Raw genomic sequence first — 26649 nt, forward strand, 5'->3', positions numbered from 1 at the left:
GAGATTGACTGAAATATTTTAGCCTTTCTATACTAAGGCCACAGCGTCATCAGTTTAATTCCTAAACTGTTAAGTGCAACCCTCTTAAAATAGAGTCTATTGTATTGTATTGTATTGTACAAAACGAGTTTGTACACCTGATCTATTGCACAACCATCTATCAATTTCTAAATGCCTCTCGATCTCTAGGAGCCCCCGCACACTACTTTAACACTTCCCGCAGATTTGGAATAAAACTGCATGTGTCCGATGGGATTCCCCTGTCGGAAACTGAAGAACTCAGGCAGCGTTTCACGCTAGCCTTTTGACTCTTATGTCTGTAAATCAATCCGCTTACAATTTTCTTGAATAGGAAGGTGCTAGAAGGGAAACGGAACTATTACTCATATACATATATATTCAAATTATATCAAACTCGAGTATTGCATGTAGTGCGTGCCTTCCTTTACAGTTCGGGAAAGACGAGCACTCTAGATATTCCTAAGGTATTAAGTTTACAGTTAATACATCAATTCCTATTGCATTCCTATATATGGCAAAGAAAATGTGTGTTAGTATAACGTCTCCGCCGGCAGATTCTCTGCTCTTTGTCGGTTGGTAAATCATTAACCTCTAGCAGATTCATCATTCAAGAAATATGTATACATATTTCATGAATGACGAATCTGCTAGAGGGTAGTGATTTTGCCTAGCAGAAAAAGTTGCGGCTTCCGTGCACCAAAGAGTCAATTTTTTAAACGCCTATCGTTAGGTCAAAATATTGGATATTAATTTATCTTTGTCTGCTTTATTTCTTACCGATTCTTTTTCCTTTTTTATCTTTTCTTCGGATGAGATTAACAGACAGACAGACCATATTTAATAGAGGGCACTGTCCCCTATACTAACCAGTGTGGGCAGACGAAAGATTGTATGAAGAGGGAGGTAGAAAACGATAAGTCAACGAAACTAACACACGAAACAAATAAACATAAGTAAATACAAAATAAGCAGTAAAAAAATCTTACAACCAACTATCTTCTTTCAATAACAAATGGTTTGGTTGGGTATAATAATAATAATAATAATAATAATAATAATAATAATAATAATAATAATAATAATAATAATAACTTTATTAGTGTCTCTAATCTTCTAGCCGGGCACAAGTGCCCTACTAATCGGGGTGTACCCTATATTGGTACTTCAAGTACGGATCCAGGAGGGATGAATTGGATGGGTTTTTTTTTTTTTTTTTGGACTTTTCTCTCATACAGTCGGACGGACTTAACAGTTAGTTAGTTCGGCTGCACGCAGGCTAACGTTCTCTGGTTCAGAATTGTTTAAGTGTGAAAAATCGTTGGGCAAGCGCAGATAGACAGTACAACGCAACCACTTAAAAAAAGATATGTTTAATACTCTAAAAAAATTCAAAGTCATACAACCGAAACCCGTTTTGACTGAGCTTGGGTTGCCTGTGGAAAGAGAAGTGGATTTTCGTGTTGTTATGCCCAATCTCCCGCGGCGGGTTATCGAAAAAGGTTTTAGCTTGAAAACAATCTACAACACTATGAACATAATGTAGAATACAAGCATAGTTCTTGAACTTATAGCTGAGTTTTGTACAAGGACATGAAAACCTTAGCGCTTACGCTCAAAAACAAAGCAATATTGTGGGAAAACAATAACAAGTTGAATCAGCACCACCTCGAGGTTCCTGGGATAGGGAAAGTACCGTGATGTTACTTCCTGTTACTATTAATGCTACACAACATCAAGTGAAATTACAATACTTTCGTTATGACATTGTTTTTCCCTCTAGTAATACCGATGGATACACACTAATTATCTTGGATATGGCCGCAGAAAACTACGGGAATCCTACGGAACAACAGCTCAATGATATCAATGATATTATTGCACCTTTTTTAGACGGTATAGTATAAACTGTATAGTTTGACAGATTGAGATTCCTGAATCCTTCTCGCAAACGGCAAACATGACCACGTCTTTATCGTTTCCCTACATTTCACTTTACCATTACCAAAGATGTTTATCTAGTACTAATGGGAGATTTTTGTCAAATATCTTTTCCACTAAGAATCTTTCAATGCTCAACTGAAGTTTCACGTTTGCCAACTAAACGAAAATCTTACCACTGTAAACTCTCTATTAGCACGAATTCAGCCTGAAGAGCTAACTAGTCGATGGAGGGATTCCAAACGATTGCTACATGCTGTCTAGTCATGCTTTATTGAACCTATGTAAGAAACTACATTATTTCATAGAATTATTTCAAGCAGTCTTTAATGAGAGGTATTATTTGTGAATAATTCCAATTGGTTTCTTGTAGCAATGTCAATGCCTCAGCAGTTTCCTAACTATTGAGCTGACTTTCGAAACCACATTCTATAATCTCGAATTAACTGCAGCTAGTGTAGATTAATTATACGTTGAAATTAGATCACTTGAATTATTTAGTTCTGAATGAATAGATATAGGCATATTCTCATTAGACACTAAATTGTGATTTCTTGATATTTTTGAGTATTGACTGACCATAAAAATAATATAGTCAAGCCTCTATTGGCAGTTACAATGGCCAGTGACTTGGCTACTCAGAAGGTGACTGCTTAGATTATAGAGGTTTGACTGTAGCAGGAATCAGATTATTATTAATTAAAAACACAAGTGTATGATATCTAGTTCACTAATTCTTGTACTTTAATATTTTTGAAATTTTGTACTATTAAGGAGGCTGTCACTGATAAGGTATTTGAGGTGAAACAAAAGCTGTCAAATATTCTTGTTTTTATAGTCATAGGTTAATGGGCATTACAAATGCAACTTGTCAGGACATTGCTAACTCACAGATTGAACATCCTGAAATGTCCTCTTGAGTGATCAAAGTCAGGGTATGGTTAACTCAAAGATCATACCTTACAAACCTGTGGACTGATTACATTTACATTTACCAGTTAGGTCATTTGCTCAATACTGAGCATTTTAGACCATGCTAAATAGTTATTAAAATAATTAAATAATAAACATATTAATAATAGAATAAATAATAATAATTAGTAATTGTCCATTAAGTTAATAAATGTCTGCAACTGCATTCTTAAATGCTGCAGTGAGGTTGCTAGTGCTGCTTCCTTTGGGAGTTGGTTCCATTCTGAAATTGTTCTTGGGTAGAATGAGTACTTGTAATAATCCTTTGTGGCCATAGGCTGAGTATACACATACTCCTTATTGAAATGGATAGAATAGGAATGACAAAGTGGCTTGATTCTAACGTCATCTTGACAAACCAGCTTTTGTATCTTGTAAATCATAGATAGTCGTGCTTCCGTTCAAGTGTCTTCCACTTCAGTACTGAAAGCATTTCAGTTACACTGTCCTCACAATCAAAGTGTTTCAGGACCCAGTGTGCAGCTTTCCTCTGAACCATTTCAACCAAAGGAAAGTAAAGGAAAGTGCGAATTTCAGTCTTTCGTTAATATATATGCATGAATATATCAGGCATATACATGAACATATCGTTAAATACAATGCAGTAATAGAGCTGGTAACTTTGGCCAAAAATAGTTTTTGCTAAGTTTTGAATCCTTTTACTAACCAAGTTTCATTCCACTTCATTGGTTTGGATATTTAAATATATTTATTTCAATTGATACAATGTGTCTTAGTAGGTCAAGATTCTTGTGCTGTACTTCAAGATAGAGAGTAGTCACGTCAGTAACTGAATATTATTTCTAAGCACCTGCATTTGTATAGTTTTTTTATGAATCCATTACTAATTGAGTTTTATTCCTCTTTATTGGTTTGGATGTTTAAAAAAAACACTTTAAGTATACATAAAAAGAATAAATTGGCAACCCAGTGCAAGCTCCAAGAGCAATGTCTTGTTGATTTATAGTTAGCATGTTTGGTTTTGTGAAGGGCGGAAACCATTTTCTAATAGTGACATACCTAAATAATTAATCCTAAAAACTTCAATACTAAAAAAATATTTCTATTTTAATGATCACTGGCTTTCAAAAGTGGTATATAAAATAGATAACTATAATACTAATTCTACATGGAAATTTAATGGTGCAAAATGAGCTACAACTGACAAGAAACAGAAACTACTACATAAACAAAATATTAGATACATCATTATCTATATTTTAAATCTTTCACAATTTAATCATGGTATTTTCATTATAAAGCTATTATCAGTTACAGTAGTATTATAATCGAACATCAAAAACATTTTTATCAATATTTTAGTATTGATCGAACCAAGATAATCCACAAATGAGATTCAATAATTAAGACAAGATGATATAATTGAAGGTAGTGAATGCGTCTACAGACCAGCGAGTTTCATGAATAATTTAGTCTGGAACATAGATTCAGAGTAAAATTCAAATGAATTGGCAGATACTGCAAATGCAGCAGATTGCAGATGTATCCCATTTGGTCCGGCTTTTGGTTTTTACTTTGGATCATGGATCTAAATTCTCTTCAGAAATGTTTTATGCTTGTTTTCATCAGCAGTGGACAAAAATACAACTGTCAAATTATTTATGAATTCTGATTTTGCAACTTTTTTAGGATCGATAGATTTGGGCATTTTAAAATTAAAATTTTTATGAATCAATTAATTTGCATACCCATACTCACACCATCAATAATTTTAAGTTCACACATTTTACTTCCCATTTCATCCCATTTTTAAATTACTATAATAGTGTATGTGGTACATTAAGATTTTACTTACGTTTTTCAGCTTTGTTTTTCTGGAAGGCTAGTCAACTTAATAAAAAGTAGATATTGATGACTGTCAAGCTATTTTATATTAACATCTTGATCTAAAAATCCAAAAACCAAATCATTCAAAAAATTTTTTAAAGTGCTACTATGACGAAAATCGCTCAAACTTGGATTCATCTGAAACTTCCCAAGAATACTCTTTAAAGGTCCAATAATCACTGTATGAAGTGTTTTCTCGATATTCAGTACGAAAGTATGACATTTTTACGATTATTTTTTGGAGTCTGTGACGTCATACACTCAACATCGAACATCGCTGCATACATTTCTTTGTAGTTTATGATCAAAATATCAGTAATAAAGGGAGAAAGAAATACCCAAACACCCCAAAATATAAATTATAGTCACAAGTAATGTGAAATAAGCACATTAGCCACCCTTTGGGCTTCATAGGAATAAAATAAATTAAGGATTTATATACAAAGAAATATATGTAGCAATGTTTGATGTTGAGTGTATGACGTCACAGACTCCAAAAAATAATCGTAAAAATGTCATACTTTCGTCCTGAACATCGAGAAAACACTTCATACAGTGATTATTGGACCTTTAAAGAGTATTCTTAGGAAGTTTCAGCTGAATCCAAGTTTGAGCGATTTTCGTCGTAGTAGCACTTTAAGGTGGCTGCCTACTTTTGAACGTTCGATTTGAGCCCACGATGTGCGCGCGCTCAAAAACCGCTGAAAAATCTACAAGATTTTATTGAAGAACCATACACGTTTTGAGCTTCAACACGGCAAAACCCTCAAATTTTGCACAGGACTCTATATTTTTTGATAGCTCATTCGAAAAAACTCCTAAAAATCTAGGTTATATGAACATTTTAGGAAAAGTTTAAATCAGGAACACGTGAAAAAATAGATTTTTGTAGGGATTTTTGTTCGACTTTATGAGATTTTTTAAGAGCACCGAAACTACAAAATATGACAAATCAATGTATCTCTCTGTCTTTTTGTCGAAAATATCCATGTATTATTGTAGAAGGATTAACTAGCCTTCGTTCGTGCCATCATATAATCTGCAAATAACTATTATCTTATGAATCTTTTTTTTTTTTTCTAATCACTTCCGGTGGCGCAATTTTTACTCCAAAAGCTCGTGCGTAGGCTCCCATTAAATGCTGATTATCTCGAAAACGAGCTCGGGACACCCTATTTTTCTTTCCAGATTTGGAATCAGCATTAAATTTCAATTCGGAAAATCGAAGTTTTAAGAAAAGCTTAAATCAATTTCCAAAAGTAGGCAGTCACCTTAAGCAATGATATTTGCAAGCAAAATATATAGAGGATATTACATGGGCGCGCGGAGATACGGAATTTATCTTCGAGTGTTGAAAAGATCTCTCACGAGTGAGCGCAGCGAACGAGTGTGAGATTTTCAACACGAGAAGATAAATTGCGTATCTCCAAGCGCCCATGTAATATTCTGTTTATTATATAATTATCAATGAAGTATGTTTTGGCTTTTTCAGGCAATTCTTTCCGTGTATTTTTGAATAGCCATCGCAATGGTGTTATTTTCACACATGAAAATAACTATTATTTTCACGTGTGAAGATATCAATTTTTCGAAATAGAGAAAAATAGATATTTCATTGGTAATTATATAATAAAATTGATTATTTCATGTTAATTCAAAATATAAATATTTCTGGAAATAATTTTCTTCTTAGCTAGACTATCTATTGAAGCTTTTCTTAGCTATTTAGGGAAATAAATAACAAGAGATTTTGTAATTTATATCCAAGATTATAAGCTTACGTCCAAAACTAATAACGTGGCGAAGACTTGAGTCAGAAAATTCGTGTTTCTAGCTTTTTTTGCTTAGCTTCCAACACCAAGAGGGTTAACTATTGTCTAAAGATAATAGCTTTGCAATTTTTATAAAATTTTCTGCATTAATATGGCACAAAACTGAAGATATTTACCAAATATTCCCCTCTTTCTTGTTGTTGTTGTTGTTCACTACCGCCATCTTGATTCAACTTGTCAAACGCTCGCGCACGCGTCTGTGAGGAACGATTTTGGCGGGAAAATAATGCAATTTGATTGGTCGAGCGCCCATCACACTATGAATACTACTAATAAATTTTAGATTTGGAAATTTTTTATTAGAATTGTTTATTTTGTTTTGGTGTGTTTGTTTATTTGTTTGTTTGTTTATTTGTTGCCAGTTCGTTTGTTCAGTATTTTTGGTGTTCGATTTTTTGTGGATAAAATAGAGGGTAATGATTCGGGCGCATGTTTCAGTTCGAGTGCATCTAGTTTTTCATGTTAATTTGAGCAGTCTTTCTTTTAACATAGATACCAACGAAGAAAAGATTGAAGATCTAAGCCTTTATACCGTTGAACCAGACGTCCAGTTTGAAGTGTTCGATCTCAAAGACATTTATGACAAAGTCCAAAAGAAAACCGCCGAAGGTTCCGAGCAACGCATCGCCAATGGCGTCGTCAATATGGCTGCTACAGCAACGGCACAGATCTCAGCTGTCAGAGTTTTCGTCAGAAGAAATGAGAAAGCTGCTTTGAAAACAAATGACAGAATAGGTAAAGCGTTTATGCTTTCGTTTATGCGACTTTGTCGGTGTTGTTGTATTCTTTTTGTTGCTGCTGTTGCCCTTCTCTCCATTTTTCCTTTGCTGTCTTTGTCGTTTTTGTTATTGATACAAAGCTGCTCCAGGTTTTCGTTGTCGTCATGTGTTGGTTTATAGTTGTTGTTGCCCTTCTCTTCCCTTCTTTTCCTCTTCCTCCGTTTCCTTTCTTGTGCCTGTTATTCTACTTTTCTCTTGGGATGGGACTACTTCGGCTTATTTCAGTTCAGTGTATCTTCATGACCTTCCCAGGCACTGTGGAACTACCCGTTACCGCGGTAAAAACTGATTCCGAGGACTTCAACAAAACAAGATTCTCAGTTAACCTGGATTCTGTGTATAAGAATGAAGATGGTTCTTATGTGTACTGGTTAGACAGAGTTGAAGTGGAGGAGAGAAATATCTGGGAATTAGCAATCTACGTTGAGCTGATTGATGGGACACAGAAGACGTTTCTGTCAAAAACGTTTCGAATTCGAACAAAACCAAGACCAAGCGCAAAGAAATCTGAACCATCTGCAGAGAGCACCGCAGGACAAGGTAAACATAATATAAATAAAGCAGTGCCCGTAATCGTGCCGTGCCGTGACCGTGATATTTTCTAGAATTTTAATTGGCTGATTTTTTTTTTTTTTTTTCTCTCTCGCGTAATGTGATTGGTCTGACAGTGAGGTAACCTCGGCGTCACTGTGTCCGCAACGTGTTTATTGGTATTTGATTGGATGGAGAGTAAATTCTCGAGCAATGTGATTGGTCTGGCGTATCCCTTGCCGTGTCATGACCGTGTTTGTGCCGTAAGCTTTTTACAGACCTCATAAGAAAACTGCTCTAGTATCTCAGCATTTAATACACATAGACCCCTTGCATGTGACGTCAAAACAGCTCGGCGTTCTGGGGGAGAAAACAAAAGAATTCTAACTCTTCTGAGAATTGGAACCTATTGTTTGTTTCCCCAGATTGAGCTGCATTCCAAAGTGCTGCAAGGAGTCTATAAGATTTAGCTACATGGTATTAGAATTTATTACAATCGTCATCATCATTGTCATAATTGTTGTCATTATTATGATAATAATTATGACAATTATGACAATGATGATGACGAGTGTAAATTATACCATGTAATCATAATCATCATTATCATTATTACCTCGGCCATCATCTTCATCACCGTTTATTAATTAACCAGCATATCATTATTATTGCAACCATTTTGCTGTTTCTTTCTTTCCCTTAAATTATTATTATCATTATCGTCATCATCATCATCACTGTTGCATCTTCATCGCCAGGGCTATCATCATTATTTTCACAGTCTTATATTCCTTCATTTTTTCATGCCCAGCTTTTAACACTATGAATGATTCTCAACGCAATGAAGCGTCTCCCCCACCAATGTTATACCAGGAAAGTGACCCACTCTTTGGTCCCTCTGGTAACAAGAGAAAGCGATCAAGTCCTAGTAAGTATAAACTTCTGCCTTTATTTACCAAGATTTTCAAGCATGCTTTCATGATCCGTGATAGCCTGAAGTATATCACGGGAAAAGTCACTCTCTTTATCTCCATATTTACTTAAACTTATGACGTTTTTAGCCATTCCGAGGGCGAGGAAAAAAGCTGGGTCGAGTTGACGTTTTTAGGGTTTCACATTGCCAAGATGACGGCTATTTCGTTCCTTAAGGTGGCTGCCTACTTTTGAACGTTCGATTTGAGCCCACGATGTGCGCGGGCTCAAAAACCGCTGAAAAATCTACAAGATTTTATTGAAGAACCATACGCGTTTTGAGTTTCAACAGGGCAAAACCCTCAAATTTTGCACGGGACTCTATATTTTTTGATAGCTCATTCGAAAAAACTCCTAAAAATCAAGGTTATATCAACATTTTAGGAAAAGTTTAAATCAGGAACACGTGAAAAAATAGATTTTTGTAGGGATTTTTGTTCGACTTTATGAGATTTTTTAAGAGCACCGAAACTACAAAATATGACAAATCAATGTATCTCTCTGTCTTTTTGTCGAAAATGTCCATGTATTATTGTAGAAGGATTGACTAGCCTTCGTTCGTGCAATCATATAGTCTGCAAATAACTATTATCTTATGAATCTTAATTTTTTTCTTATCACTTCCGGTGGCGCAATTTTTACTCCAAAAGCTCGTGCGTAGGCTTCTATTAAATGCTGATTATCTTAAAAACAAGCTCGGGACACCCTATTTTTCTTTCCAGATTTGGAATCAGCATTAAATTTCAATTCGGAAAATCGAAGTTTTAAAAAAAGCTTAAATCAATTTCCAAAAGTAGTCACCTTAAAACAGCCCCCAATTGCAATACCAACTCGACTCAGATTTTTCCTCAAACTCGGAATGGCAATTAAGTATAACTTGTTTGGTCGTATTCTTATAGGTGTTGGTAGTTACGGAGCAGTCCAATCGCCATTCTCTATTCAGTCGGGACCTGCAGCGTCTCCACTCTCGGGTAAGTACTTAGGGCGTAGTCTTTTTGAATGTCTCATTTTTACTCCAGTAGCACTGTTGCATGTCTTCTCCGCCGGAGACTATAACGCAGTGATATATTTCATCAAATAAATACATTGTCAGGTTACGTTTGTGCTACTCTCCTTAAATTCCTTTACACAAGTACTGGAATGAATGCGAAGTAAAGCATACCCACGTACCCTTTCAGCTTTTTTGGCCATAATATGTTTTTAAATATTATATGTTCTTTATCGTTTTTAGCTAATGGCAATGCTGGATATGCACAGTCTGTCAATAGTAACGACGGTAAGGCTGTCTATGATTACCATTAGTGTAACAGCATGCTTGCGCACTGGACAAGAAGGGGGAAACGATGGATTGAGAAATGAGAATTGTACTCGATTGCTAACATATGATGGCTATAAAATTATAATAACTAACTTACAGGGGAATGGAGGGCATGGTGGAAAACACTTGCCTCTCACCCCTGAGATCTTGGGTTACATCCCAGTCTCTCCATATGAGCTGAGTTGGTTGGTTCTCTTTCTGACAGCTCCGAGGGTTTTTGCGGTCCTCTGGTTTTTCGATTACGACCGGGCCCAGATATTTACGATCATTATTTTCGTTTTTCTAGTTATTCTTACCGACTATCTTGAAGCACAACGCGCACAGATCCAGCATCTAAAGGTCCAGAAAATGATCTCTTCTCCTAATGCTGATATTGCTTATCACCTGAAACTTGAAGGCCCTTACTACAGAAACCACAATCTAGAAGAAGGTGACGTCATGGGATTCTTTCAAAACAAGACCACCGGGGAAACTGAGATCTCTCGTCTTACGCCATCAAATGCGAGGGAAGCCAGAATGGCGGGAGTCATCAGCCGTTCTGCGTATCTCCATGGAAACGTTCCGGTAGAAGGCATTGGTGAGATATATAACAAAGAGCTTTATTTGCATGTTATTCGGCGATTCAATCTTAAAAAATAACAATTAAACCTCTGCAATTTGTGTTAATTTTTTAAAAGCTTAGTAAATCGAAGAAATAACAAAACATAAGAATATCTGGATGCGGTGAGATTTGAACCTAAATCCACCAATAAAAAATATTTTTTTAAAATACAATCGACTCAACTTTGCCATACCCCCGAGACATCCGCAGAGCTGAGGCGTCGTATGGACTTCGGACCTGACGGCGATTAAATCCTTCTGCCCTTGGGTGTACGAATTACGCAAGAAAATGTTCTAACCGAAGCATCAGGGGAGAGACCAGCCGGCACCCAGACCATATCGACTAATCCCTTGCATCTCTGCCACGCACGGAATCGGTTGAAAAGTTATAGTTAAAAAGTCTAGTCTATTGGGTGCATTGTTTTCACGGCTATTGTTGTGCTAATTTCTTGAAACCGTGGCCCAGTGGAAAAAACTTGGGCATCGAAGATATGTGTCAAGCCCGTTTGGGGAAAGTTAGCACTTGGATGGGTGACCTAAAACCGATTATATCTACTCAAGGATTTGTTTGTTTTCTTGTTTTCTTGTTACTTTCTATTTCTCTATATCTCATTTATTCATTTATTTTTCTTTCTTTCATATACATTCGTTTGTGCTTCATTCATTCATCCATCTGTTTTTCCTATTTACCTTCTTTCTTTTTCTCATCATTTTTTTCCCCTCCTTTTTTCTAAATTCTTTCTTTCTTCTCATCATTTATTTTTCTCCTTGTTTCCCCATAGAACGAACCGACACAGTTTGTGTCATTGGAATCGTAAAAGTCAAGGTAGCTGGACCGGTACAAAATGGAGAACGAATTTACGCTTCCTTTGACGTCGCCGGCGTGGGAATCCCTGAAACTCAAATACCACTGAGGCCGTCCGGGGGAATCAGTCCTATCTTACTTGGGCAAGCATTGGAAAGCTCTCAATCGTCAAAACTTGATACCATCCATCCTGTGAAGTGCTTCGTGTCTGTTGTACTGGGAATACAATCTCGTGAAGTGTCTCATGCCGTGGATAATGTACAGCGACATATGCAGAGGAAAATCGCAGATGCGATAAGACTAGAGAAGAGAAAGTTTTACAAAGGTATGGACGTTAAGATTAGTTTTTCAAATAATTTCCGGATCCGTTTTTTGGCCTTCCGTTGAATTTTATCAATATCCTGATACAACCTCTGTGCTAATCTAAGTCAGGGCACAGCTAACTCACAGATTGAACCTTGAAACACCCTCTGGGCTGATGTTAATCAGGACACAGCTAACTCACAGATTGAACCTTGAAACACCCTCTGGGCTGATGTTAATCAGGACACAGCTAACTCACAGATTGAACCTTGAAACACCCTCTGGGCTGATGTTAATCAGGACACAGCTAACTCACAGATTGAACCTTGAAACACCCTCTGGGCTGATGTAAATCAGTGCACAGCTAACTCGCAGATTTGAACCCTGAAGCAATATTTGGGTCGATCTAATTTAGGACATGGCTAATTCACATGCAGATCGAATTGGAATTGGAATTGGAATTTGATATGTTAAGTTTTCAATCAAGAGAGGGACCTAATATTTTCAATATTTTCAAAATAATCTACATTTATTCTTCATAAATTTCAAGGTATCCTTTGGAAAGGATCGATCGTTATCTTATTCTTGGTTCTTCTCACCTACTTCCTCTACGAGATATTCTGTCCCGGGAGTTTATTTCGCTATTGGCTGTGCAAACGAGGATCCATCCCTAACCATGAAATGTGGTTTACGTATCATACATTCGACGAACAGGTATAGCTTATTTTATTAACTTTTACCCGCATGAGGGCAGGGACACTACAACACATGGCATAACTATAACCAAGCAATTACTTTTAACACGAACACTAAAGATGGTCGTCACCAGCGTTTTCAGTGGGTCTTTTATATGTCCGCCTTACACAAGGTTATAGTGAATCTGATCATAATACGCTGACCATTGCTAACTTGCGTCACTAGCAGGTGTAGCTCAGTTGATTAATCCGCGACCTTGGGAGCTAGAATAGACTCTTTTCTCAAGGTTGCGTGCGCACCCAATACAAATTCAAGGAACTTGACGGGCCACGATAACAGAACAGGAGCTTTGTGATCAGAATTATCATACATTTCTATGAAATAAATGGTTTTCGATAATAATTCATAAAATTGATCATTCTCCTCTTTAAATATAAAATTGGCTTCTCGATTTTACTGAATTTGTGTTTTTCAGTTTTGGGGCCCGTTAAGTTGGATGCGCACGCAACCTTGAGAAAACGGTCTATTCCACCATTCGATCCTCAGGATCTCTACATCTGTTTCGACTTCTCTCTGATCCATGTAGCTTTAGCTTTGAATACTTTAAACAGAGCTTTGATGGAAGATAGAGAAGTAAAGTGCGCACCCTCAGCTTCCTGGAAGACTATTTACTATATGCTAAATAAGGCCTTTATCTCAATGGCCGCGGAGGACCCGCCCTTAAAGTAGGGAGGATGTTTAGATTGGAAAATATATGTTACTAGATTAGATTATCAGGGAACCGACAGGTTAATTTAAATGCCTTCAATTCCAGACCCCTAGAGTTCATGGGGTAGAGTTTGAGTGGCCCGTTCTGAAAAGGAAGCTTCACCTTGAGTTTAAAAAGAAGAACGCCTCAGGTACGTCAAACGTGTTTACTTAAGTAATTAGCTTGTTTACTGAGCATGTGAAATATGTTAAATCAATTTATTCAATTAACAATTTGTCTGCGATGTTAAATAAAGTATATGTTATGTAGTACGGGCGTGAAGTGGTTGAGGAGGTTGACCCATGCATGCAGTGATCAAAGAAGAGAGTGGGATGGAGGAAAAGCCGGATAGACGAATGAATGAATGAAAATGGATGACTAGATTGAAATAGGGAAGGAGGGAGAGAGAACGTGAGAGAGGTATGTGTAAACAGCCGTGGGAGGGAGAAAAAGAATGAAAGAATGAACAAAAGAATGAGTCTAAGCAATCTTTCTTTGGATGTTCTATCCATAATCCCACAGGGATGCGATACTACCTTAACCTGGACAGATGTGCGTATGGAGGTGTAGTCGCTGTAGCATCTCTTATTGATCACAAGAAACAAGTGCGAGGTGCTGAAATATTCTCTACTAACTCCTCGTGTGATGTAGCTTTGTATGAGTTCGATGGAGATTGGCGTCCTTACAAAACTGGCAGAAATTTTGTTTGCAAACCATAATTACACTCACAACATTCAAACCCAAACACGCTAAGTTGAAGTTGGGTCTGGGAGTTAATCAGCCCACAAGCTGCTTCAGGGTTCGATAAAATATACCTTAAGTGTGTTAAATGTAGTCAAGAGAATATGAACTAAGAGAAGGAATCCTACCTATATAGCCTTGTAACCATCATGTGCACAGTTTGATGCTATTTTTAGCTTGGAGATATTTTGAGCGAAGAACCTGATTGGTTGATTTCTTGAGGGTATGCGGCTTCCAGTCTTGCAGTAAACAAAAGCCGGTGTTTTTGTCGTGGACGAAACGAAATATGGCGCTTTTCGTGTTCAAAAACGAGGCATTAAAGGGAAGCATGATTATCGCGCGGGTATGGTAACGAGTTAAAAATAGCATCAATGATTCTAAAAATAGCATCAAAAAGTGCACAGCACATGATGGGGCACGGGGATTCCTTCTCTTAGTTCATTTTCTCTTGATGTAGTGTTTTCTCATTTCGTGTCATTCTCTTTAGAATAAGATTCTTCGTTTTAGTTGTACCCTTATTCATGTGTCTTTTTATGTGCAAACGTTAAACAAAGATATGATAATCTAGGGAATGACATACACCTAATCGAAATATGGCGACCAGTTTGAATAGCTATTGTTCTGCGCTGACAAGCGACTAACTAGCCTCGTGTTCACGTGGAAACATAAAAGCATTTTCACATGTATAGGAGGCTAGTCAGTCGCTAGTCAGTGCAGAACAATAGTTATTCAAATTGGTCGCCATATTTCGATTCGGTGTATGTGGTCTGAAATGAGAAAGCATTACGCCCAAACTAAAAGGAGGGTGAAATTTTCCGAGTAGCTATAAAATTTTAAGAAAATGCAATTAGAACTGGTGTCGATGTTATCGTAAACTATTAATAATATTAGAAGATAGTTATATTTATTTAAAATATTTTTTAGAGTGAAATGCCCTTAGGTATGATCTTCGGGTTTTTTTTTCATGAGTGGGAAACGTACGGTACTGACTTACAGCACGTGCACGGTACGACACGCCGTAACATTGAAATGGCTTCCCATTGTCTTTCAGTAATTTATGTAAGTTATCCAATCATAACGCGTATTTATGGTTACGGTAAGATACGGAACGGCTACAATACGGCTACGAATTTGTCGTATCGTTTCCTACTCATACAAAAAATGCTCCACATGCCATTCAAGTGGTCAATAGTAAATGTATGTGGAACATACATCGCCTGTATATAGCACGTTTTTAGTGGGAAAACTAAAGTTTTTTTCAAAGTAATGATAGATAGATAAAATATTGATAAAGATATATTTAAAGAGATATTTTTTGATAGCGCGCTTTGAGCCTTTTAATCTTATTCTTGGAGTCATTGTGAGATTTACATACCGCTCTACTAACTCAAGGACTGTTCATAAATGTCTGCTCCCCGGCCCTCTGCTCGCTCTTACACACATATTTGTCAAACCTTGAACATGATCTTACCCTACCCCCTGATTATGCACTAAAAGATAGAGTGGCTTTCATTAACCCATGCAACAAAATGTACTGAATATTAGAGTGTAATAGTCACAAAAAGTGTATTTCACGGGTTTATGAAAACCACTATATATACATTTTTCTTACCCCCACCACCACCACCACCTCTTCTGACCCTGCTGATTTATGACCAGTCCTTGACTTATTCATTAGTATAACTATAATATTCAAAAATATACCAATAGAAATATAGAGTATTATGAATAAAATAATGAAAAGTCTCAGCATAGAAGGTACTTTCTTCCTTTTGGGCTCCCTGTGGAATTTAACCACAGATGGGTACTAAGCGTTAGTGTTATGGATGAATGCGGAATTACTTTATGAGATATGTATCTGTTAGTAGTTTGTTTAACGGATGAGAATGCCAGCGACTTTAAATCTTGAGCGCGCACTGAAAAGTCTGGCTGACTGATCTAAGCTATAACACATTGCTTCCCTCAATGTAAAAAAGGTTCAGCTTGCATGTGGCTAAACTAAGCTCAAATTTTGATGCGAAAATGTTGTTTTTTTAGTAATTAGTATTGATTGACAAGCTTTTTCGTTTTTGTTTTTTTCGTTTGGTTTTTTTTTTGTTTGTTTTGTTTTGTTTTTTTCGTTTTTTTGCGTGATTTGAGTTAAAAAGAAATTGTAAGAGCCGGAAATTAATGATGTACACTGTAATGTAGATCCTGCCTGTGAATGGGGTAGGCATAAGTGTTGTTGAGAAACTTGTTCGAGATCTCATTGTTATCCACTCTCAATTCATATCCTTTTGTGGGGGGTTAGCAAAGGCTACTTTAACCACTCATTCACGACTCTGCTTTGAATCATCTTCCTGTTAAGCGATGAAGAACCATTTTTACCACAGGAGCAGCTGGTGTTATGCATAAACTGGTAACGGTGACGTCACAGGACGCGCATCACGCAACCTCGTGTTCAGCATTACAACTTCAAGGTCAGACTCCCTGACATTTGAAAAATCTAAATTCTAATTTTAAAATGGTTTAAATAATTTAAGTTTTAGAGCAAAAATAAATCTCAAACTTCCTTGTTTTTCCCCCCGAAGATTTGGAACGATTCCCATGGGAACGAGGTAGTTGCTTAAGAGCAGTTGTTATGGAAACCAGAAGACTCCTGGCCAACGGATTGCACTAAAAGCGGAACTAAAACTCTTGACGCACTTCAGTAAACAAAATCATGAGCTCCAGCACACTTTAATTTTCTGTGAGGGGAGGGGAGGGCTGTAGATGATTTGATGGGCAATTTTCATATCTTTCCTCCCCAAAAATGCACCTTTTTGTCAATGGTCCTCAACCACTCAACTACTCAAACTTCAGTGAACGGTCATGAATATGAACTCCGTCAAATATCATTATTACTAATACTATCTAGGAATGGGATTTCTTTGCTTTACTTTGATGAACCGAAAAAACACTAAAAATAACATGAAAAAAATACTAGTGAATTTATTTTAGATTCCTAAGTTAACTTTTGAATCGAATTTAAAAGCTTTGCAACTACTTTTCGGCAGTGTTTGGTGATGCTAGTAATTTAACACGATATGGGTTAAATTTACCCATCATTAGAAAACCAAAAGTCACGAAAATCAAATATAATAATGGAATATTTGGGAGATCACTCAAATTCGACTGCATTTGCCATCCTAGCCGATAGCCCGAATGACGTGTATAATTCCACCACTGACCATATAAAGTAATATGACGTCATCACATAAGAGTCAACACTTGTAAAGACAAATGAAGACAGTTTGAAAATACTAGTACAAAAATAAAGTAAAACTTTAAAAACTGACAAAAAATTGTGTGGGGTGCTAGGTAATTTAGTTTAGCTTGTCTTCTGGTAGGTTTGTGGTTGGGAAGAAAACTACAGGCGCACGATACGTGACTGATGAGTTCAACAAGCGTGCTGTCACTATAAGGGATCGGATGTCACGTCAAGTTAGGCATCCCAACATTAACTTCCTGTCGTCAAACAGATCTTGCAGTCTATGTTTGAACTTCATCTAGCTTGAAAGTAAAGCTCAACTCAACAAGTTACTACAAGAATCAGAAACGCAGCCAAAAGTTAAGTTGGTTAACTAAAATGAGGGAACTCTAATTATATTCGAAGCGAATTTTAAGTAATAGAAGTTGCGAAATCTCCACTAATTCCTACCGTGGACTTAGCTACCCCTCAAAGATTAGGCTTTGAGCTTCGAAAGTCCAGATGGAGAGTAAAGTTTTCAACGAAGTTCCAAATCTCGCGCCCTGTTTGGGCGATGATCTGAATGGGACAAGCTTGGATGAATTTCTAGAGAACTGTGTAGAGAGAGAATGGGATGCAACGATACAACCAGGTAAGAATGAATCAAAGGATCCTACTGACCAAGAGATTGTATTTCACATTTTTTAAAAAAAAGCTTGGATTTTTCCTGATATTTTGATGACTGCTTGCTAAATTATACAACTCCAATGGAACAATAGAACATTCGATTATTAACTGAAATCGACTTAACTTTTTACAAGCGGTTAAATGAACTCAAATAAAGCTCAATTATGCATAATAAATTCGAATCAAATTCAAAAGAAACAAATATAATATGCGAATCTATGTGTCACACATAAAAGATATTAAAATAACAAGTAATATATCTGATATTTTTGATATTTTCTAATATATCTAACTGGATTAAATATAGAATTTTTTTGGTTGAAATAATTGAAGTTATTACGAACTTTTTTCTTTGTGAAATATAATAAAGAATATCATCTTTGGTCATGATGGCTGCCCTTCTATGTCGCGTTTATATGTACGAAATAATACAATTGAATTGAATTTAGATCATTTGTTAGCATGGTTATCTAAAATATTGTACCTCGGTAAGAAAGATTATAGTCTTGGCTGTGAGGAAGACTAGAAACATTATTACACCGTACAGAAATAGTGAACTCAATGACAGTAAAAAGCTATATATGACAATTACTTCTAAATCGTATTATTCTCTCGAGAATTGCTTGTTCAAATATGCGTGGAGAAAAGAAAAAAAATATCTTTATTGATAATCTAGAAGCCTTTCAAATGAACTTTAATACAAACTATTCCAAAACGTTGTTCCTGTTTCATTGTCAGGAATGATTGAGAAAGACGTTGCGTGTGGAATCTGTATATACTGAACACACGTCATGGCTATATAAGGTACTAAGTCACGCGAATTGATCTTACTAGTCACGCGAATTGATCTTACTAGTCACGCATGACTTAACGTTTTCCGTGGGGGGTAATGCTTTGTATCGACTACAAAGGCTTAGATTATCAAGATGACTTCATGTTTCAAGAAATTTTTATCAACGACCATAATTTTCTTACCTCGCACCTGCCTGATAAAATCTTATAACCTTTTTCAATCACATTTCACAAATTTTTAAGTTTAAAATTAACTTGTTTAAATTAAGTTGGTTCAATATTGTAAAGTCAAAATTTATTAAGATTTCACAAGTTTTATTTATCTGGTTAGTTATAAACAACAATAAGTTAAACCACGTAGAAAACAAGAATCTCTGTTTCGTATTAAACTTGTCAGTTGCCAGTGACCAGCGAGTCCTATATTTTACGACGTAGCATTTTTCATCCTTATTTTCACTCCTTTTAGCAAGCTCGTACAGTTGGACTTTGCTATTTTGTTGGTATAAAACCCTCTTTAGAGTCCTTATCGGAGACTCCCCCACTACCTACCACGTCAGATATTAATAAATTTACAGATGCTTATCTATCGGATGTTTATTTTTCCTACTATCTCATCTCATTTTTTCAATATTTAATCTAGTTATCGTGATCCAAAATACACTATTTGAGTGGTTTTGTCACTTTTCTTAAAGTGTTTCTACCTCGGTAAATGTTACCTGTGGATAGCAAACGTGACTTGAATCAGCCTTCATGATCAATAGGAATTTTCCCGGGTGGGGCCGGGTGATTTTATAGTGTAAAATCAATATAAAAATGGTTGCCTTGTTATGGGCTCGCTGTGGTGTGCCAGTCAAAAACTGATGACGTTATTTTCTTCTTCTTTTCTATCTTTGTCCTCTTTCTCGCTTTTCTTTTCTCTTTTTAATTTCCGAAATATTATTAATTTTACCTTCACGATTTTTCTAATGTAGAGTTTCAAAAATCTTTGAATCAGACGCCATATTCTTTTGTTTCACTCCACGCCAGTGATAAACTGTCTTATGCCAAGCTGATCACGTACACTACAGACTTGAGATGCACCGTCATTCAGGCATGGCGGTCTCCTTTCTTCTGTTAATGATAAACGGAAATGATCGCAGGAAGTAATTCTTGTTAATATTTTGTGTTCGTTCGTTTCTTAAAAATTAAAGTTTCTAGCTTAGGGCATGAGGGCAAAACAATTGTCATCTCACGGTAAGCGATTTAGGGGGGAGGGGTGGTGTTACCCGGTACCCACCACCTCTGGAAGTGAAATCTTAGATTTTGTCCCCAAATATCTCCAAAACTAAAAACCAAATCACAGAAATGAATGGACTGTCTGTCTACATGTATGCTAAAAAACATATTTGCGTATAGAAATTGCCACTACAGACCCCCAGTATCGAGCATTTGAACAGGTCTCTGAGGGGGGAGGGGGAGGGGGTACTTCAAAAGTTTTGACATTTCATTTTATTACTTATAGCTCAAGCTGTTCCAGGGTCCATGCCGCACATACCGGCGCTGGATCCAGCAGAATTGTTCTCCATGAACACACTTTACCAAGCGCCCAAGATTCCAGATGTAACGGTGTCTGTCCAGGTTACTGGGCTCAAGGATTCGTACGAAAAGGGACAGAGTAGACATAAGGCCAAGTCACAGCAAAGACTATTGAATGGAGAAGTGAGTTTTACAGCGACAGTGTCACATCCGCTGCAGGTAATTGAATCTGTAATAGAATGAATGCTTAATGGTGAATGAATACATGTGGATAGTGGAAGAGAATTTGAAATGGGATAAATTTGAAATGAGAAAAAGCTTAGGAAATGGGGCAGGCAAGTGGATCGGAATGGAGGAAAACATCTTCACATTTTATCGATACTCTAAAATAATTCATACAACCCCTGGGCTGGTCTAAGTCAGGGCACGACTAACACACACACATCAAACTCTGAAACAACCTCTGGGCTGATCTAAGTCAGGGCACGACTAACACACGCATCAAACCCTGAAACAAACTTTGGGCTGATCTAAGTCAAGGCACAGCTAAATCACAGGTCGAATCGGAATTTAACTTGTGAGGTTTTGTGGAAAGAGTAAAACCGAATGAATCAATGAATGAATGACCGACCGACCGACCGACCGACCGACCGACCGACCGACCGACCGACGGACGAACGAGCGAAATGGATGAATGAATAAGAAACTATGGACAGTTTTTGAATGAGCATTGTATTTTTTTTGTCTAGGATATTTATGTATACGTAGAAAGAGTTCCCGAAGCAGCAAGAATCCTCCAAGATACCACAGGGCGCGTCCCTTTGCAGATAATCTGGAGGAGAGGAGACTCGAATTCTGTCATCTTCTCCGTAGATCTCGACTCAGTCTACGAAACACCGGACGGTGGAAAAGTCTACGAGCTGTCGCGAGTAAAAGGCGAAGAGAGAAACATCTTCCATCTGGTTTTAGTGTTCCTATTTATGAATGGGGTCACAAGAGAGTACTCTTCCAAGAGATTTAGAGTTAAAAGCAAGGCTGCCTCATCGAAACCTGGTATGTATTACAAGATATTTTTATCGACATCATCAAGCAGGGGTCCGGGAGGAAGCAGTGTGCCAGTTTCCTGGCAATACACACGCGTGTGCGTTTTACGAGTTTCCCGCCAAATCCACAGGTTTAACGCTACTGTAACAAACATGGAATCGAGGTTAACTCATTTGACTTTGGTTTTAGAATCACGTGACGAGTTGGAGGGCAGCACGTGCAGCAGTGAGGATCAAGTATCGTTTTCGTATGATAATTCTCCACCAAATAGAAAAAGAAAACGAGGTAAGTTACACTACTGCAGCCTTGACTCGTGCCATACTTTTGGGCGTTTTATTTGGTTTAGAGGGGAAGTTGGACGCAATTTGATTGGTCAGCCAATGCTAGCCGAGCCTTTTGATTGGTCCGTTGAAGGAAGGCATTTGATTGGTGCAGACCTATTGCATTGATACAGATAGTGACCTAACTATATTTATTTTATTCAGATGAACTTGGTCATGGAGAGTTCTCTCCTGGAAGCATCAGCAGTGGAGTCGGTAGTGAAGGTACGCGATGACTCATCATTATATCTATCATTGTATGCAATATGTGACTTTGGGTGCAGTGATTTCCTATATCTCGGAGATTCTATATAGTCCCAAGCATTACAAGTATAACGGGAAAAAAAATACTCAAATTGAATGAGGCGTGATTTGAAACGGTTATTGGTAAAAGTGGTTATTCCATCGTTTCTTACTTCTCTCTTCTCGTATGAAACCCAGTAATTCATTAAGTTATTATATAGAAAAATTAAAATTCTTTTTCTTTAAATTATTTCCAGTGTCAAATAGTTTTTCCGAGGTCATCACCGACCACCTAGTGGCCAAAACTGCGATCATTGGGGAACTCCAGATTAACAAACCAATGCTGACTGAACGAGGTGACATTGCTTATCACTTTCCCTTGGAAAAATCCCTCAAAGACGAAAACGAGGACCTCGAAGAGGGAGACGTGATCGGGTTTTTTGAGGACCCTGATGGCAAGACCTATATTCAGAAGCTCACTTATTTCAATGCCAAGAATGTAAAGCTGGCGGGTGTTATCAGCAGATCTGCGTATCTTGAAGCAAAAGCTAACTTAGAAAGTGCCGAGAAAGGTTGGTAGTAACAATATCTGCACTTCGTCTCCCCTCCTCTCCCCCCACCGTATGTGTTTTCGATCTTCTAGTATACAATGTAAGGATCGAGCTATCCACGCTGTCACCATGTTTGTACCCATGACAGTAAAACCTTTGTCTATGCCTGAGTAAGTTTATCATCAAGCATAACTGTCGTTTAGCTCTGCAGCCTGGCTCTCGTGATATAAGAATAGAGGCCCTGGGAGACTGGAGCTAAATTACATCCAATCAAAGTCGAGAAAAGGGAACGCTTCCCTGTTAATAATATTTAAATATTACTCTAATAACTATCTATCTTTACAGACACAGACGAGGTCGTTTGTATGATTGGGATGGTCAAAGTCAAGGTCATGGGTCCTGTCAAGAATGGCGAACGAATCTACGCGTCGTTAGAAAGCCCTGGAGTCGCTGTCCCTCAGAGCAGAGTCTGTGACGTCACTTCACAAGATTCCTTCCTTCTTGGTCAGTCCCTGGAGACTGTGGAGTGCAAATCTAACGACATCACATCCCCTCAGTGTTTTGTGTCGATCATATTAACTATCAGTACTGGTCACGTGACTCGAGCCGTTAATGACATGCGCAGTGGGGTCAAGGAGGATGTTAAAAGTGAAGTGAAGCAAGTTAAGAAGAAATGCATGATGGGTAAGTGTATATAATCAATAGGAACGCTGGTATAAGCGAGAGCACAGGAATAAGTAGAAAATAATGGGGCCTGGATTAGGGAGAATAGTAATGCCTACTATGAAAAAACCTCTAGGCTGATAAGGTTAGGTTCTCCTTCGAATCAAGGGACTCCAGAGTCGAGTTCACTTCCCACAATAGAGTTTTAGATTGACTTTTTTTCTCCCCGCAAACGGCAAACGTGACCACGTTTTCATCGTTTCCCTGTATTTTACTTTACCTTTTACAAACCTTCTCACCAAAGACAAATATTCTTTTGTTTTTCTACTACTTGGACTTGAACGTAATAGTTTTAAACGTTTGCCGTGAACGTAAATCTAAAACTCTCTAATACCTGAAATGGATTTGAGGGAAGGTATGGGAATGAGAATGGACCTGAATCAGACCTAGTACAGTAATTCATTCACTAACTATAATATTTTGGCTACTTTATCCCCAGGTCTTCGTCGCTGGTTATTGGCTGGGTTTATTCTAGCGGTTCTCATTTCTGTCCTGTTATATCAGCTTTTCGCTCCAGGCACGGCCCTCAGGTACTTCATGTGTAGCCAAGGAGCCATTGAGGGGAGTGACCTGTACTTTACATTTACTACTGTAGACAAACAGGTGAGCTATTAAGACACAAAATAATTATGTCCGCTGTGATTGGTCCAAAACGTTGTTTATTGACTGGTTCGAGAGTGTGATTGGATGGAAGCAATTTCTTTCTTGGTTTTTGATTGGTCCAGGGTTGGAAGCCATTTGAGAGCCATGTTTCTATTGTGATTGAATAGTAGACATTTCTTGTTTTTTTTGATTGGTCCATGGGTAGAAGCCATTTGATTGAGAACCATGGTTTAATTGTGATTGGATAGTAGACGTTTATTTTTTAATTGTCATTAATGGACACTAGGAGACGGAAACCATTTAAGTGTCAACTGCATTAACTCTATTTTCGTACTTGTCATTGGTACTTGATATATATGACATTAATATATACGGTATTTTGTCTTTCTAGACTCCGCGAGTGCATGGTATTCAATTTCCATTTGCTAAATTAAAGAAAAAGTTGGAGTTGAACTTCAACGAAATAAGCATCAAAGGTAAGCTCTTAAAAAACTTCTTCGGACAGTCACTAATGTCTGTCTCTCATCTCTGTTGGCAAGCTTGTCCTTCTGTCATGGCTAGAATATTTCATACCTTTCCCCCCTCTCCAAAACACAAGTTATGCAAAACCTCAACATTTCCCCCAATTTAGAATGACATTAAATCATTGTGCCTTGTCAGACTGTCTGTCTGTCCAATTATCAATCACCCCATTAATCGCCAACTATTTTATTCAGGTGCCAAGTACTACCTCAACATAGATCGATGCGCCAATGGAGGAATTCGCCCAGTCTCCTCAACCCTCGATGGGCTCCCTATGGTGCGTGGGGCGGAGATAGTAGCTGTCAACCACAATTGCTCTCGAGTATATTACCATGCAGAGAAATGGGAGCCTTATGACACGGCAAGAGATATCGTATGCACCAACAATGAGGAAGAGTTTGGAGAATAACTTGCCCCATCAGGGGAGGGGTGGGTACACATGAGTTGAGTACCTCCACCCTCTTAGGTTTTTATTTGACCTCAAAAGCTTGCTGGTTTGAGCTTCATCATTCAGTCGTATGCATTCCAGGCGTCTGCTCTGAATAATAATTTAATATTCATATAATGATAATAATTTTAGATTTTATGGTTGGTAATCGTACATACGGAATGAAGTGTCATGATTGGCTGGAATGTGGCTTCGTGTTTTTGATTGAAACCGAGAGAAAGCCATCAAAGTGTGACCGTAATTAAATTTTCCTCGCTTGTATCCATCAACATTACGTTTGTAAAGATTTCAAATGCAATCTCATTCTTTTGATTCGATGAGCTGACCATTGCATTTGGCTATATAATAATTAAATACTCGGTACAATACTAAAACAAAAAAAAAACAAAACAAAAAGAAAAACAAAAAACAAACAAAAAACAAACAAACAAATAAACAAAGAAATTGGACCGACTTTGTCTGACCAACCATTTCCTACACATGTACGTAACCGACAAAATTATGAAATCCGAATGGGAAGGATGTTATTAGACATTTTTAATCGTGTATATAATATTTCTGTACATAGAACTAAGAGGCCATTCATTCAATACACTCATCACAATTACCTTCCAAACACAAGGAACCATAGACTAAATTTTTGAAAGTCAAAACCTCCTTGACACTTAATATCCTCTAGCTTTGAAGACTGTCAAAGTTGTATGGGAATAATTTTAACTTTAACTCAAGGTAATTTTGGTAACGCAAGTTTTAGCAATGGCTTTCTTCTGAAGTATTTCTTATAAATTTTGGCTATGTAGACGATGATATCATATGGGCCTGGGGCGAGTTAGGTAACGCAAGGCAGTCTGGGAATGTTTGATTTCATATTTGCGAATCCCAGAAAGCCTTGTGCGCATTACTCTCCCCAGTCTTGGATATTTAGGTATATAGTATTTTGTAGTAATAGAAAAAATATTAGTTAAATATTAAATACTACTCATATCAATACAATTCATATTCCCATTATCGAATGTATTTTATACTTGCTTAGATGCTGCTTATTTTAAATATTTATTGAATCATTGGTCCTTACGTATTTTACTTACTTGACGCTGATTGGCTTTTGACACAATATGGAAGCCATTTAGGTGCTTCAAGAAGCCAATTAATTGCACATTCAATATCTAAATCACACAATTCAAACATGCAATGTATTTAGATGCATTTTTGGATTCGTATGGCTATATTAAAGTATCATTAGTTGTTTTATATTTTGACATTTTATCATTGTAATATGCATTGTGATTGAATAATAGAGAAAGCCATTCAGGTGCTCGATACATATTTTATAAATTATTGCTTTTAAATGCTGATTATTATGATTGTTTAATATAATTAAAGTGCTTGATATATTAAAAGTTAATAGTTATATGCTGTGCTGTGCATTGTGAAAATACATTTATAATTAATAATTACTTTCACATGCTGTGCATTGTGATTAGAAGCCATTTAAGTGTTTGATATATCGAAAATCATTAGTCATATGATATGCGATGGATTTTCATGAGAAAGATAGTGAAATCCACTCAAGTGTTTGAGACACTTGCTGCTTTAATATATATGCTGTGCATCGTGATTTGAACTTTTAGGTCGAATCGACCATTAAAAGTATAACTGTGAAAAGATGGTAATATCTAAAAACAACAATAAAAGTTAATAAATTTGAAACTGAAAATGAAAGATTTATTTGTTTTCAATTTATTTTATTTGTTTATTTAAGAACTTTGAAAAAATTCGAACCGGCTTGTACATGGTTTTTCTTTAAATAGTTTAGAAGCTCATTTAGGTGTTTTCTCCTAACCTCACTACCTCTTTATCAAGAAATTATTATATACCCTAACTGCCTC

The 26649-nt window shown here is 37.0% G+C and overlaps 2 protein-coding genes across 2 annotated transcripts; both read left to right on the forward strand.

Annotated features, from left to right (window-relative positions):
* The first annotated feature begins 1543 nt into the window (after positions 1 to 1543).
* LOC116290795 (uncharacterized) lies at positions 1544 to 15853 on the forward strand. Its single transcript, XM_031697899.2, has 11 exons — positions 1544 to 1914; positions 7104 to 7346; positions 7643 to 7930; positions 8733 to 8849; positions 9793 to 9864; positions 10125 to 10169; positions 10498 to 10788; positions 11594 to 11941; positions 12470 to 12633; positions 13430 to 13514; positions 13886 to 15853. The coding sequence occupies exons 1-11, from the start codon at positions 1719 to 1721 to the stop codon at positions 14080 to 14082; spliced, it is 2046 nt and encodes a 681-aa protein (XP_031553759.1). The 5' UTR covers positions 1544 to 1718; the 3' UTR covers positions 14083 to 15853.
* Positions 15854 to 17465: 1612 nt separating this feature from the next.
* On the forward strand, positions 17466 to 26482 carry LOC116290784 (uncharacterized). Its single transcript, XM_031697887.2, has 10 exons — positions 17466 to 17964; positions 20293 to 20525; positions 21056 to 21359; positions 21540 to 21635; positions 21836 to 21895; positions 22171 to 22485; positions 22810 to 23148; positions 23627 to 23790; positions 24182 to 24266; positions 24507 to 26482. The coding sequence occupies exons 1-10, from the start codon at positions 17835 to 17837 to the stop codon at positions 24719 to 24721; spliced, it is 1941 nt and encodes a 646-aa protein (XP_031553747.1). The 5' UTR covers positions 17466 to 17834; the 3' UTR covers positions 24722 to 26482.
* The last annotated feature ends 167 nt before the right edge of the window (positions 26483 to 26649 follow it).

The sequence above is a fragment of the Actinia tenebrosa genome, unplaced genomic scaffold (genome assembly GCF_029948245.1).
Source record: "Actinia tenebrosa isolate PJP-AT-01 unplaced genomic scaffold, QUT_ActTen_1.0 PGA_scaffold5__44_contigs__length_20552954, whole genome shotgun sequence".
NCBI lineage: Eukaryota > Metazoa > Cnidaria > Anthozoa > Actiniaria > Actiniidae > Actinia > Actinia tenebrosa.